The 13,977-nt window shown below is 41.3% G+C and overlaps 1 protein-coding gene and 1 pseudogene across 4 annotated transcripts in view; both read left to right on the top strand.

Moving 5' to 3' along the window:
* The first annotated feature begins 285 nt into the window (after positions 1–285).
* LOC116749630 lies at positions 286–786 on the top strand (annotated as a pseudogene).
* Positions 787–12,564: 11,778 nt separating this feature from the next.
* Positions 12,565–13,977, top strand: part of GOLM2 (golgi membrane protein 2) — a 117,959-nt gene continuing 116,546 nt past the window's right edge. Inside the window, exon 1 of one of the 4 annotated variants that reach the window (XM_032623676.1) lies at positions 12,565–13,199. In XM_032623676.1, the coding sequence (XP_032479567.1) occupies positions 12,873–13,199 (327 nt within the window). In that variant the 5' untranslated portion in view covers positions 12,565–12,872. The remainder of the gene's footprint in view (positions 13,200–13,977) is intronic. The other 3 variants (XM_032623674.1, XM_032623675.1, XM_032623677.1) reach the window with 3 other exon arrangements.

Here is a 13,977-nt window from a genome sequence, read left to right as displayed (position 1 = left end):
TGATAGATGCACTTCTGGTTCTACTTCCAATCTATATACATCCTTATAATACACCCTCCTTTTCCTTGAGAAAAGGGTCTTATTTATATTTTTTAAATGTCTTGGAAGAGTGGTATTTGTTCTATGCAACCGTAAGAATCTACCTAAAAAACTTGGTGTCCATCTATAGGGACTGGTTAAAGAAAATAAAATATACCTTTCTATGCATTTACCAAAAGTGAATATGTAGGTCCTCTGCTTCTTTGCGCCCGATTTGCATCCTGCGGTTCCGGAATAGCTGGGAAGATGCGGTCCTTGGACATCGCGGAGCTGGCAGAGCCGGAGGAGGTGGAGGTGATGGAGCCCGAGGAGGACTTTGAGCAGTTCCTGCTCCCGGTCATCAACGAGATGCGCGAGGACATCGCGGCGCTCACCCGCGAGCACGGGAGAGCCTACCTGCAGAACGGGAGCAAGCTGTGGGAGATGGATAGTATGCTCATTCAGATCAAGATGCAGGTGGAGGCCTCAGAGGAGAGCACACTCAACCATCGCACAACGCGGACAACGGAGTCGAGGGCAGAGGGACCAAACGGTGCAAGAAGGCGGAGGAGAAGGCCAAGGAGATCGCGATGATGGCAGAGGTGCTGGTGGAGCTGCTCTGGGGGATAGAGAAGAGCGAGTCGTCCTGAAGGAGGGTCAGCCGTTTACAGCCAATGGATTCTGGTCAACTGATGGAGGTTGGTTGACACCCTGGAGAAGCTGAAACCAGAGAGCCTTTTGTTTTCTCTTTTTTTCTCTGTCTACGCTCTGTCCTCACTTACACCATGTTTCTGCTATGTTCTGTGGTTAATGACCTCAATGTGAGTTTTGACTGTTAAATGTTTTTCTTTGGGGAGGTAACTTTTATTTGGAAAATGCTCTCACAAGAATTAGGGTCTAGATTGTAAGCTCTTGCAGCAGTCACATTTGTTCCTGGGCTTTCGTTATTTCTAACCTAAAATTTTGAGGTGCTTTGCTCTTTATTGTGTGACCTGATAGCTCCCTGGAACTTCAGGTCTGTGTGTAACAGAAGAGACTCAGAGTTGGAGTTCTCCAGCCCTGAAGGTGCTGAAGGAGCTGCATTATTTCTAGAAGACGACTGCATTATTTCTAGAAGACGACTCCTTCTTTAGTGATTGCTAAAGAAGCTGAAGAAGGGATCAGACTTCAACTGGGAATGTGAATGGGACTGATCTGGCTAGGACTGATGAATCAGAAGAAGGGCTGAAGGATGGTACTGTATTTGGGAACTTTAATTTCTCCGTGAGAACAAAGGAGGAGAGATGTATTTTGTTCAAATTTTAAGTTTTATGTGGCACATTGATGTAACCTGTCTGGTCATATTGTTTGGACAACCTAACTTAGCTTTATGTGACATGGAACCTAGAATAGGAGACAAGATAGATCTTGGTATTCTATATAATCGATGTAATACCCTGATGCATTTCAGGGGATTCTGGACATAAAATGAAAGAGATATTTGCAAAGGCCTTTGAGGGTCTGGGGAAGAAAAGCAAGGGCTGTCTGTTTTGGACCCTAAACAGAACAGGGACGAGGTTTCTTCAAGATTCATAAGTTGTCTAGCTGTAAGTTCATTTCAGTAGCAGACCTGACAAGTATTTGAGGTCAAAACCCTACCGTGTGTTTAAAAAAAAATTTATCATGTTAATAAAAGTATTCATTTGCTTAAAAAGACAAGACGTAAACAAAAAAAAAAAGTGAATATGTAGTGCTAATTTGATTAACATGGAAAGTTGCTTCCAAGGTATTTTTAAGTGAAAAAGTAGGTCACAAAAATTTTGTTTAATATTTTGTGTGTGTATGTATGTAGACAGAAAAAAATCAGGAAAGATCTATACTAAAATGTTAGTAGTGGTTACATTTGGATGGGTGGAATTGTGGGCAATTTTCACTTTTTGTTTTTCCTTTCTGATTATCTGATTTGCTGTTGTTTTGAGCATGCATTACTTTCAGAAACAGGAAGGTAAACTACTAAATTTTTTTCATTTTTATGAAGAGAAAATATTAAATTATTTCCATTCTTAAAAAAAAACAAGAAAAATTTAGACTTTTAGGATTTTCCTTATATGTGGTAGAGTGACTAAGGATGAGCCAACTACATCCAGAGGGAATAAATCTTTTTCATTCATTCATTAAACATAATATATGTGAGACACAGCACTAGATGATGGAAAGATAAACAGGACAAAATTCTCATCTTTAAGGATCTCAAAGTCTAACAAGATGATAAATATGTAAACTAATAGCTGTAATAGAGGTATAATAAGTGTAATATCATGTATGTTAGGTGTAGCAGGACACAAGGAAGAAATCGTTGGGGAAGAGACATTCAAACAGGATCACAAAAGGCTTAGAGAATGAGAAGGGAGTGCTTTCAAGGGAAGAGAATGAGAAGGGTGTGCGTTCAAGGCACGAAGGCATGAAATAGCACAGGGTACACAGGGCGTCATCTAATCACATATCATTTGACATAAGTTACTTTGCTATGGAAATGAACAGATTTTCTTTAAAATACCAATGATTTTTAATATAGATTTTAAATAAGCCTAATAATGCCCAGATGTCAAAAGAAAGAACACTGTGTACACTGATATAATGTTAATAAGAAAGTGTTCACAGACATATTTCAAAACATATTAGTATTTCAAAGTTACTATACTACTGTGCTGAAAAATGTGTTCTTTTGCAAACACTGGCTTCTGTTCTGTCTTGGGATGTCATGTGCTACCTCTCCAAGATACTGACAAATCAAAATAGTACCTGAACAGGAACAGCGAAGTGAGTTCAATCCATCATCATGTTTACTTGATATAGATCAGGGGACTGGACTGCTGAAAACAACACAAACAACATGCTGAAACTAACAGATTCAGTGAAAAATTATGTAGGTTTAAAAAAAAAGCTTTTAGCTTCTACTTAAAGCTCAGACAACGGATAAACAAGGATCCCTTAAAGGGCACTATATGACACATGACTAGCTCTCCTCACAGCTGTGTCTTCTGCCTGAACATCAGTGCAAGAGGATTTATTGTGGTGCCATACTAGCATCAGCAGCAAGTACACTGTTTCAGGGAACCAAAATTAACAAATAAAGGTTTGGAAAATTACAGGATGATCACTTGAAATTAGCCCCACATAAGGTTCCACTACATTAAATGGGGCCATATTTAATTGGGTCATTACAGAACAATGTCTAGCAGAGAAAGCCACCAAGAGCTAGAAGATTAGATGAAATGCAGTAAAAACAAAAAAAACATAGGGCAGAAACCTTGGGTTTTCTGCCAAGTCCAGAAAAAAATACATTGCAGCATACTGAGCCGAGGCATGACTGTCTTTTCATTGGTTGCCGAGAATCTAAGTCTGGTTTTTAAAAATTACAAAGGAAATAGAAGCGAAATGTTAAGGAACAAGACCCACTATATTTTGGAAAGGTATGTGAGAAGTGGTGATTAATTAGTAAAAATATTTACTGAATTCCTACTATGTGTCTACTATCTACTGTGCTACCTGCTAAGAAGAGAGAAAATAAAAGTGACAAAATGTGTGCTTTTTGGAGTTCATAGCTAACTGGCCAGGCAAGATACACCAATGTGAAAGAGTAGAGTAACAATGTAAGGTTAAATGATTATTGCCAAAGTGATGCAGTTTGTGGACAATTAGTGCATAATTCAGAAGAGAAAGACATGAGCTGAGCTGGAACTTGAAGATCTCAGAGCGAGAGAGAGAGAAGATTTATACTAGATCTTGAAGAAAGCTTGGATTCTAATCCGAGGTTGGTCTTTAACCATTAGAATGATTTTGAGCAAGTCACACTACTTCTCTGGATTTTCATCTTCACGTATAAACTGGAAATTTTAAATCAGGTAGTCTCTAAAATCTCTTCCTGTTCTAAAATTCCATAATTCCAGAATATTTTTTTAAAAGGTGAAATGGTTAAGAGAGTATTCAGAAAGTGTTTTAGACAAATCCAAAGAAACTGGGAAGAAAGAAGTGAGTAGTCATTGGAGAAGGGGAAGAAAGCCTAATGATGTGAGGTCAAAACAAAATCACAGCCTACTCCATACTATCAGTTAATATGGTCCTTCAGAAAAACACCTACTAAAGTCTAGTAGGAGGCAGATATGTCACAGAAAAATAAACTGCTATGGTAGAAATCTAAAGAACATCGTGGAGGCACAATAAGATAATGGTCATTTCTACTTGGGAGCAGCAAGGCATAGGAGGTGTCAAAAGGAGGTGTCAAAAGGAGGTGTTTTAAAGGAGGTAGACTGAGTAGTTTCCTTGTTGGGTATTGGTAAAGGAAGAAGAGACTGAAAGATTCAGGAGGACATTTCTGTCTCTGCTGTATGCTCTGCAACTCCTCCTACCTGCAACACTATCTGGTACACAGCAGGCACTCAAATAATATTTAATTAATTAATTAGTCAATTTTAATTAATGCACATTTTATGATATAAAGCCTTGAACAAAGTAGGATTCCAATAACAAGGTGCCACAATAGTGAAGTTTAAAATTTTTCATTTAATTCCAGGCTTTTGGATTAGGAAGAATTAATATTGTTAAAATAGCCATATTGGGACTTCCCTGGTGGTGCAATGATTAAGAATCTGCCTGCCAATGCAGGGGACACGGGTTTGAGCTCTGGTCCGGGAAGACCCCACATGCCGTGGAGCAACTAAGCCCATGCACAACTACTGAGCCTCACTCTACAGCCCACAAGCCACAACTACTGAGCCCACATGCCACAACTACTGAAGCCCGTGCGCCTAGAGCCTGTGCTCTGCAGCAAGAGAAGCCACTGCAACGAGAAGCATGCGCACCACAATGAAGAAGCCCCCACTCTCCACAACTAGAGAAAGCCCGTGTGCAGCAGTGAAGACCCAACATAGCCAAAAAAAAAAAAAAAAGCCATACTACCCAAAGCAACCTACAGATTTAATGCAATCCCTATCAAAATACCCATGACATTTTTCACAGAACTGGAACAAACAATCCTAAAATTTATATGGAACCACAAAAGGCCCAGAATTGCCAAAGCAATCCTAAGGAAAAAGAACAAAGCTGGAGGGATAACCCTTCTAGACTTTAGACTATACTACAAAGCTGCAGTAATCAAAACAGTGTGGTATTGGCATAAAAAACAGACATATGGATCAATGGAAAAGAATAGAAGGCCCAGAAATAAACCTATGCACCTATCGTCAATTAATCTACGACAAAGGAGGCAAGAATATACAATGGAGAAAAGACCATCTCTTCAACAAGTGGTGTTGGAAAAGCTGGATAGCTGCACGTAAATCAATTAAATTAGAACACTTCTTCAGACCATATATAAAAATAAACTCAAAATGGTTTAAAAGGGGGCTTCCCTGGTGGCGCAGTGGTTGAGGGTCCGCCTGCCGATGCAGGGGACACGGGTTCGTGCCCCAGTCTGGGAAGATCCCACATGCCACGGAGCGGCTGGGCCCGTGAGCCATGGCCGCTGAGCCTGCGTGTCCGGAGCCTGTGCTCCGCCACGGGAGAGGCCACAACAGTGAGAGGTCCACGTACCGCAAAAAAAAAAAAAAAAAAAAAAAAAAAATGGTTTAAAGATCAAAATATAAAACATGACACCATAAAACTCCTAGAAGAGAACATAGGCAAAACATTCTCTGATGCAAATCATAGAAATATTTTCTTAGATCAGTCTCCCAGAGCAAATAAATAAATAAAATCAAAAATAACAAATGGGGCCTATTCAAACTTAAAAGATTTTGTACAGCAAAGGAAATCATCAACAAAATGAAAAGACAACCTACAGTATTGGAAAAAATATTTGCAAATGATGCAACTGACAAGAGGTTAATATCCAAAATATACAAACAGCTCACACAACTCAGTATCAAAAAAACAAACAACCCAATCAAAAAATAGGCAGAAGATCTAAATAGACACTTTTCCAAAGAAGACATACAGATGGCCACCAGGCACATGAAAAGATGCTCAACTTTGCTAATTATTAGAGAAATACAAATCAAAACCACAATGAGGTATGACCTCACACCAGCCAAAATGGCTATCATCAAAAAGTCTACAAATAATAAATGCTGGAGAGGGTATGGAGAAAGAGAACCCTTGTATACTGTTGGTGGGAATGTATATTAGTGCAGCCACTATGGAAAATAGTATGAAGTTCCTTAAAAAACTAAAAATAGAGCTACTGTATGATCCAGCAATCCCACCCCTGGATATATATCTGGAAAAATTAAAAACTCTAATTTGAAAAGAAATGCGCACCCCAATGTTCACAGCAGCACTATTTACAATAGCCAAGACATGGAATCAAACCAAGTGCCCATCAACAGATCATTGGCTTAAGAAGATGTGGTATATATATGTGTATGTATACAATGGAATATTACTCAGCCATAAAAAATGAAATATTGCCATTTTCAGCAACATGGTTGGACCTAGGGAATATTATACTTAGTGAAGTCAGACAGAAAGACAAACACTATATGATATCATTTATATGTGGAATTTAAAAATAATACAAATGAATCTATATATAAAACAAAGACTTATAGAAAGCAAATTTATGGTTACCAAAGTGGAGAGGAAAGGAGGGACAAATTAGGAGTATGGGATTAATAGATACAAACTACTATACATCAAATAAATAAGCAATAAGGATTTACTGTATAACACAGGGAATTACATCCAATATCTTGTAATAACCTATAATGTAATATAATCTGAAATACATATATTGATATAATTGAATCACTTTGCTGTGTACCTTAAACCAACACAATACTGTAAATCAACTATACTTCAATTAAAAAAAACAAGCATTACTCACTTCATAATAAACTTTTCAATTAAGTATTTTCTTAATCAACTATTATAGTAATAATATAATTGTGATCACATGGGTATCTGAGATATTTGTAACATTGTTATTAATAATGAAGAAATTAATGAATAAATCGTAGTGAAAAAAGAAAGTTACGGAAGGTTTCCAATATGAAATAGTCAAACAAAGCATCAGAGACATAAGATAGCATGAAAAACAGGATATCCTTAGAGCTAGGGCATGAGATATAGGGAAAAAAATAAGGCTGGAAAGGCTGATAGATGCTGGGTTGCAGTCCTACCAAAACCACGGCCCTTTAGTCCCGAAATTACCAATATTTTGACTCTAAGAACTTCTTTTTTAATGTCAGAAACTGTACAGATACTCATGTGACAGTAATTATACCTTCAGTGTTCACTGATTAAGAAAATATATAATGGAAAAGTTTATGAAGTCACTAGTAATTTTAAATAAGTTTTTATTTTATTCATCACAATATCATCTCAGATTCTTTTTAAAAAAGTAGTTAGATTTTGTAGAAATTATTTATTCAATATATAGACAAAGGTTAGTGAACGTATAGATTCATTCATGCCCCCACCACAAACTGAGGACCACTGCTCTAGTAACAGCAGCAGTAGTAGCAACATTTATTGAATACTTGCTAAGTGCCTGTTCCAAGTACTGCACATGTATTAACTCATTTAGTTCACACAACAACCATATGAAATAAGAATTATGATTACCCCCCTTTGTGACAGTTTGTTTTTGCTTCCTTATACTTTTTCTTCCCTTTTCCTTCACTAAAAGACCCTAATTTTCAAATGAGGACATTGCTGCTGTAAGATATATTTCCTTGCCTCCTTGGTCTCAGGGTGGTGACTGTGTGACTAGCTTCAGAGCAATGAGAAGTGGAAATGTACATTTGGAGAAGTCTTCTTAATAGTTGGAGAAGGGCATACCCTTTCTCCTTCCTGCTTCCTGGACCAAGAATGTCATGTCTGGAAGTGAAGATGAGGTCCATACTGTAGGGATGACAGAGCACTGAGTTGGAAAGAGCCTGCCATACCAGTTCCAGATGGCCTGCTTCTCAATTTATTTTATGTGAGAAAGGAGAAAACCCTATCTTGTTTAAGTTATTATTTTTTTTCCCTTCAATGGAGCCAAACTTTATCCTAACTGATAGGCCATTTTGGAAATGAGAACACTGAGGTTCTGAGTTTAAGTAGCTGGCTTGATGTTACAAACTTATTAAGAGGCAAAGAGAGACTTTTAATTCACACATTCTTACTCCAGAGCCCATATTACCCCTTACAGTATACTGCCTCTTGCTATACAACTGTAGGAAATGGGTTTGACATAGGGAAGTAACTTGACTGTGTTTTCTCTTGACTAGTACTGGCTGCCATGGGAAGGGGGCATTCTTTTCACAAGGTAACCCTTTTCAGCTGAGGTAATTCTGAAGTGGGCTGATAGCTGAGGGCTATCTGTTGACAGCACTCCCAGCAGCTGGGGAAAAAAGTCCTTCATTCCTGAAATGGGATCTGAGTGGCACATCATAGCATCTATCTCCATGCATGACATCATACCACTTCCTGTGACTGTGACTTTTCCCCCTAGCCATCCAAAACCTGGTTGATCTGGGGGTATAAAGGTCTGGACCCCTCCAACGCAGGACAGCTCTGAAGGGACATCCCAGCTCCAGTGCTCTTCAGGGAGTTGGCTGAGGTTTTCACTGAGACTTTATAGCAGCCCAGCTTCTCCCTCTGCCCATCCTGTTTTCCTCTCTTCCCTTCCCTTCTCTTCTATGGGTGGTGATCCTAGGTACACTCCCTTAGAAAACCTCCCTGGGCTTCCCTGGTGGCGCAGTGGTTGAGAGTCCGCCTGCCGATGCAGGGTACACCGGTTTGTGCCCCGGTCCAGGAAGATCCCACATGCCGCGGAGTGGCTGGGCCCGTGAGCCATGGTCGCTGAGCCTGCGCGTCCGGAGCCTGTGCTCCGCAACGGTAGAGGCCACAACAGTGAGAGGCCCGTGTACCGCAAAAAAAAAAAACCCGAAAAACAAAAAAACCTTCCTAACTTCCATCTCAGAATTTGTTTCCTGGGGAACCCAACCTGTGACACCATGTCTTTATTCAGTCACTGTTCTTAATTGGAAGGGAGGTAATACATGTCAAGAAAACTGTGGGAATTCCCTGGTGGTCCATTGGTTAGGACTCAGTGCTTTCACTGCCGGGGCCCCGGGTTCAATCCCTGGTTGGGGAACTAAGATCCCACAAGCCACGACATTATTTGTTTAGTTCTACCCAACTCTTTCTGTTTCTTGGTATCAGACTGCCCACTAGCAATAGAGGAGTGCCCTATGTTGGGCCAATCATAATCCCCCAGCTCCCTGGGCACAGTGGTAAGTACAACTGGCGTGCACACGATCAGGCTTGGACAACCAGAACCTTTCCTTGGTCATTTTTGTACTGACAGCTAGAAAACTGAACTCCTTTGCTTCTCAGATCTTGGAACTGGCAGGATGTGTCCCTTTGGATGCTGGGGCCACATTTCCTGTCTACAAGGAAAAGGGCCATCTGAAGTAGGAGAGAATAAAGCCAAGAAAAGGGTGGAAACAGAAAGACCCCAGTTCCTGGTGTTCTTCCAATAGTACTGTAAATTACCCTAGTATCTATCTATCTGTGCACCCACCCACCCACCCACCCACAAACACACACACACACACACACACACACATATATAATTTTACTTATTTATTGCTTAAACCAGTTTAGGTTATTTTTATTTACAATGGAAAGAACTTGCCTACACATCTGTGTATTTTCTATTTCTACAAGCTGCTACCTTCTCTAACCTAGTCCTACTCAATGTCCTAAATATTGAAGAATAAGCTATAAAATAACTACTCCTCTGCTCAAATCCAGGAAGTCAAATTTTTTATGAGTCAACATATATTGAAGACAATATATGGCAAACAGTGTTTTGAGCTCAAGAAAATGAGCTCCATATAAAAGCAAAATTCCTATGATTTAACCTCACTTGCCACTGGGTAATAGATTCTTACGCTTCAATTTAATCGTTTTTTTTTTTAGAAAGGGTTTTTTTTTTTTTTTTTTTGCTGTGTTGGGTCTTCATTGACACGCACTGACCTTCTCTAGTTGCGTTGAGCGGGAGCTCCTCTTTGTTGTGGTGCGCAAGCTTCTCATTGCAGTGGCTTCTCTTGCTGCAGAGCACAGGCTCTAGGCGCGGGGGCTTCAATAGTTGTGGCACGCAGGCTCAGTAGTTGTGGCTCACAGGCTCTACAGCACAGGCTCAGTAGTTGTGGTGCACAGGCTTAGGTGCTTCACGGCATGTGGGATCTTCCATGGACAGGGGCTCGAACCCATGTCCCCTACATTGTTAGGTGGATTCTTAACCACTGTGCCACCAGGGACGTCCTCTATTAAATCTTAAAACATTATTTATCTGTGATTATACTGCCTTTCCAATTATATGAATATATTTATATCCATACTTGATATCATAAAAGATATCCCCCCAAATAGGAACTTTTATAACTAATTTTTAGAAATACAGAAAACCTGTAAAAATACTACAGAGTTCCAGAGTTCCATTCGATAGGGTTATGAGTTTTGGGGAGGAAAACCACAGAGTGCTACTTCCATCACATCCTATCAAAGGTACATGCTAACAACATGACTTACCACTGTTGTTGTTAACCTCGATCATCTGATTTAAGGAATTGACTTTTACCTCAATTAGTTTAAAGCCTAATCCAGAACCATCTATAGGAGAGCACTTATACACTGTCTTCATGATATCTTGATTGGGTTTGTTAGTAGAGGGAAGAACTCAAAGAGGTAACCATCAAAACAGATAAAAAATGTTTTCTCCCTGGGGGAGGAGTGGAAAGAGGATTGTTTTTCAAGCTTCAGCCCTGCCACTTATTAGATGTATGACTTTGGGCAAGTTACTTCCACATCTGTAAAATGGAATAATGGTACCAAATAGTTCTTTTAAGCATCTGATGAAAAAAATGTATGTGAATGTGTTTTGTACAATAATATTATACTTCTACATGCTAGAATCCCACATAAAAATGAAAACACTTTTGGAAAGATTATCTGAAACATCTTAAGCAGTTTAACGTCACTTTATAGTTTCAACTGCTGGCTAAGCAAAGCAAAGTCAATATGAAATTGATAGACGAGGATTTCCCATTTTTGCCTTGCTCCCTTTTGCCAAGGTCTGCTTGTCCTTTGAGACTGGAGGGGATTTCTTAGATCTTATGAAGCCAGAGCAAAGGGCTCAAGTTTGATGTGGACTAAATATTAATAATTTTGGTGTTTTTTTTTACTGTATTTGTGAGAGAGAAATCATCACTCTTTCAGGGTGCAATAATTCTTCCAGGCTACTCTAGGACTATTAGGCAAGAAACTTTATTTTTGAAATGGACAGGAAACATAGAATAATTATTCAAAGATAACAAGTCTTCTTACTTCAAAATCATACCACTCTGATTTGAATGAAAATACCAAAGTTCTTGCGTTTGGTTGGTTTATGTTCATTCTTGAACCTGAGGTCTGAAAAATAAAGCAACTCCATCTTCTCCTTAAACAGGAAAGAGCCAAATAACTTTTAAAACTTCTATGCGAAAGATGTTAAAAAAAAACTTTAATGCGAGGACAAATATGCAGAAAACACAAAAGAGGTGAGGGCTTTTTCTGCCTCACTGTAATTAATGCCGAACATATAGCAACAGTTAGCCTGGTATAATGCAAAGAGCAATGATGTTAGAGACCAATGACTCGAATTCAAGCCTAATTCTGTCTCAAACAAGATATGGGACTTTGAGAAAGTTTTTGGTACATCTTTGTGTCTTGGATTCCTCATCTGTAAAACTGTGTTGCTGAGAGGATAAGATGAGACTAAGTATGCAAAAACAATTTGTAAGAGAGCTACTATATCTAACCCAGACCGTGCTTGCTGTCAGTAACAGCATAAGTTATCATTCATTGTGGGCAGCTTCTGGACTTTCTACTTGGAAGCCCAGTTCGAGGCAAAAGCAGCAGTGAGTTTAGGAACAGGGGCTCATACATTCTGAAGTTCTTTCCATTAGTGAAAGCAGTAACCTTGGAGACCAGGCTGGTACCACCTCTTTCAGTCATAAAACTTAGTTTCTCTTGCTTTCCCCCGTAATGTTTGGGGCACCACAATTTCATGGTATTTTTCTATCTGGTTATTGTTTTCTCTCCACATCGTTAGCACAAGCAAGAAAACCTACTGAAGCAAATACAAAATCTAGTCGCCCATTCTGCCCGCAGCTCACCTAAGTTTTCCTTACATAGCGGTCGCAACCTCAGATGTCCTCAAAAACAAAAACACTCACGAGGGCCCTGGCATGGTAGGCACTCCCTAGACCGTGGGTCAAGGGGATTGAGCAGGTAAAAGCCGAAGGGGCTCCAGTTCAGGTATACAAGTACTAACCCAGACCGCCAAAATCATCACAACACTCTTCCAGACAGAGATAACCCTCGCGAGATAAGACTGAGAAGAGCGAGAAAAGCCCACTTTCTCGCGAGAAGAGGGGGCGTTGGCGGAAACTAGGAAATGGCCCCCTTGGCGACCCAGACCCAGCCAATGGGCGGGGCCAGGGTTAAATCCACCCCCTTCCGGCTCTTTTCCCCGCCCCCTAACCCTGAAGTGTTGGACCTGGGTTTCGGGCAGCTGGGTTCTCCTGGTTCCGCCCAGCTGGTGCGGGGTCTAGTTCAGCGCCTGCGGAACGCGCTGTGGCAGGATTTGAAGGGGGGGGCGGGGAGGGGCCTGCGGCTTGCGGCCCCGCCCCCTTCTCCGGCTCGCGGGCGGGCAAATCGGCCCGCCTCCGGCTTCAGCCGGCCCTGGGGCCGTGTCCCCCAGGCAACTCAGCCACCTCGGCCTGAGCGTCTTCCTGCAGGCGTCGGCGCCGAGGCACCGGGGTACAGCCTGGTTCGGCCCCATGGTGGGTTTCGGGGCGAACAGGCGGGCCGGCCGCCTGCCCTCCTTCGTGTTGGTGGTCCTGTTGGTGGTGATCGCGGTCCTCGCCTTCAACTACTGGAGAATCTCCTCCCGCCACGTCCTGCTTCAGGAGGAGGTGGCCGAGCTGCAGGGCCAGGTCCAGCGCACCGAGGTGGCTCGCGGGCGCCTGGAGAAGCGCAATTCGGACCTGCTGCTCTTGGTGGACTCGCACAAGAAACAGATTGACCAGAAAGAGGCCGATTACGGCCGGCTCAGCAGCCGGCTGCAGGCCAGGGAGGGCCTTGGGAAAAGATGCGAGGATGACAAGGTAAGGACGAGCCCTCTCCCCTCAACCCCCAGTTTTTTCCAGCTCCGCGGTGGGGGTGTTCGCCCAGCCGTGGCTGCCTTATGCCTTCCAGAATTGAAGCCTCGGAGGCTCCCCTTACCGCTAACAACCCTATTTCTGTCGGACTTTAACCGGTTTAATCACTGCCACATTTTCCAGTCCCTGCCAGATGAAACTGGCTGTAAGTTTTGGTTCTCAAGAGTGGCCTGTGCGTGGATGCCGCCTCTTCTCCAAGCTCAGCTGCTGAGCTGGCAGTAGTAATCATCTGGCCTATGTGGTCGGCCGCCTTACGTTTACAGATACACAAATCTGGAGGCTGCCGGATTTGGTGTGTTACCTTATCCTTTATTCCGTGCACACTGATTATTATTAACTAATTTATTTAAAGGATGGGGCCTCCTCTACTTATGATGGTCACCATATATTTTTTAAAGCAGTCTGAGTTTTCTTACATCTCTATGGGGCTATGTATTAAGCAAAGAGTCGGATATTACTGCCTTTTTTGTGATGGAAATGTTACGATAGATGGGCTCTGGAGCCATATGTGAGCCACTTGTGACTTGGACATAGATAATCCAAAATTATGTACTCAGTTTGAATGGTTAGTGAAATTAGCCGAAAAGGTAGAACCTAGAAATAAGTTCTAAGCAACAGAATCTCATGTCATTGTCCTCATTGATCTTGAAAGGAAATAAAAATGAAATTTTGTATGCCTGACTATTAGGGTTGGTGTTCGAAAGCCATACTAAGTTTAAATTTT

The sequence above is a fragment of the Phocoena sinus genome, chromosome 2 (assembly GCF_008692025.1).
Source record: "Phocoena sinus isolate mPhoSin1 chromosome 2, mPhoSin1.pri, whole genome shotgun sequence".
Taxonomy (NCBI): domain Eukaryota; kingdom Metazoa; phylum Chordata; class Mammalia; order Artiodactyla; family Phocoenidae; genus Phocoena; species Phocoena sinus.
The sequence above is the reverse complement of the archived record's forward strand: the minus strand, read 5'-3'. Positions and strand labels throughout refer to the sequence as shown.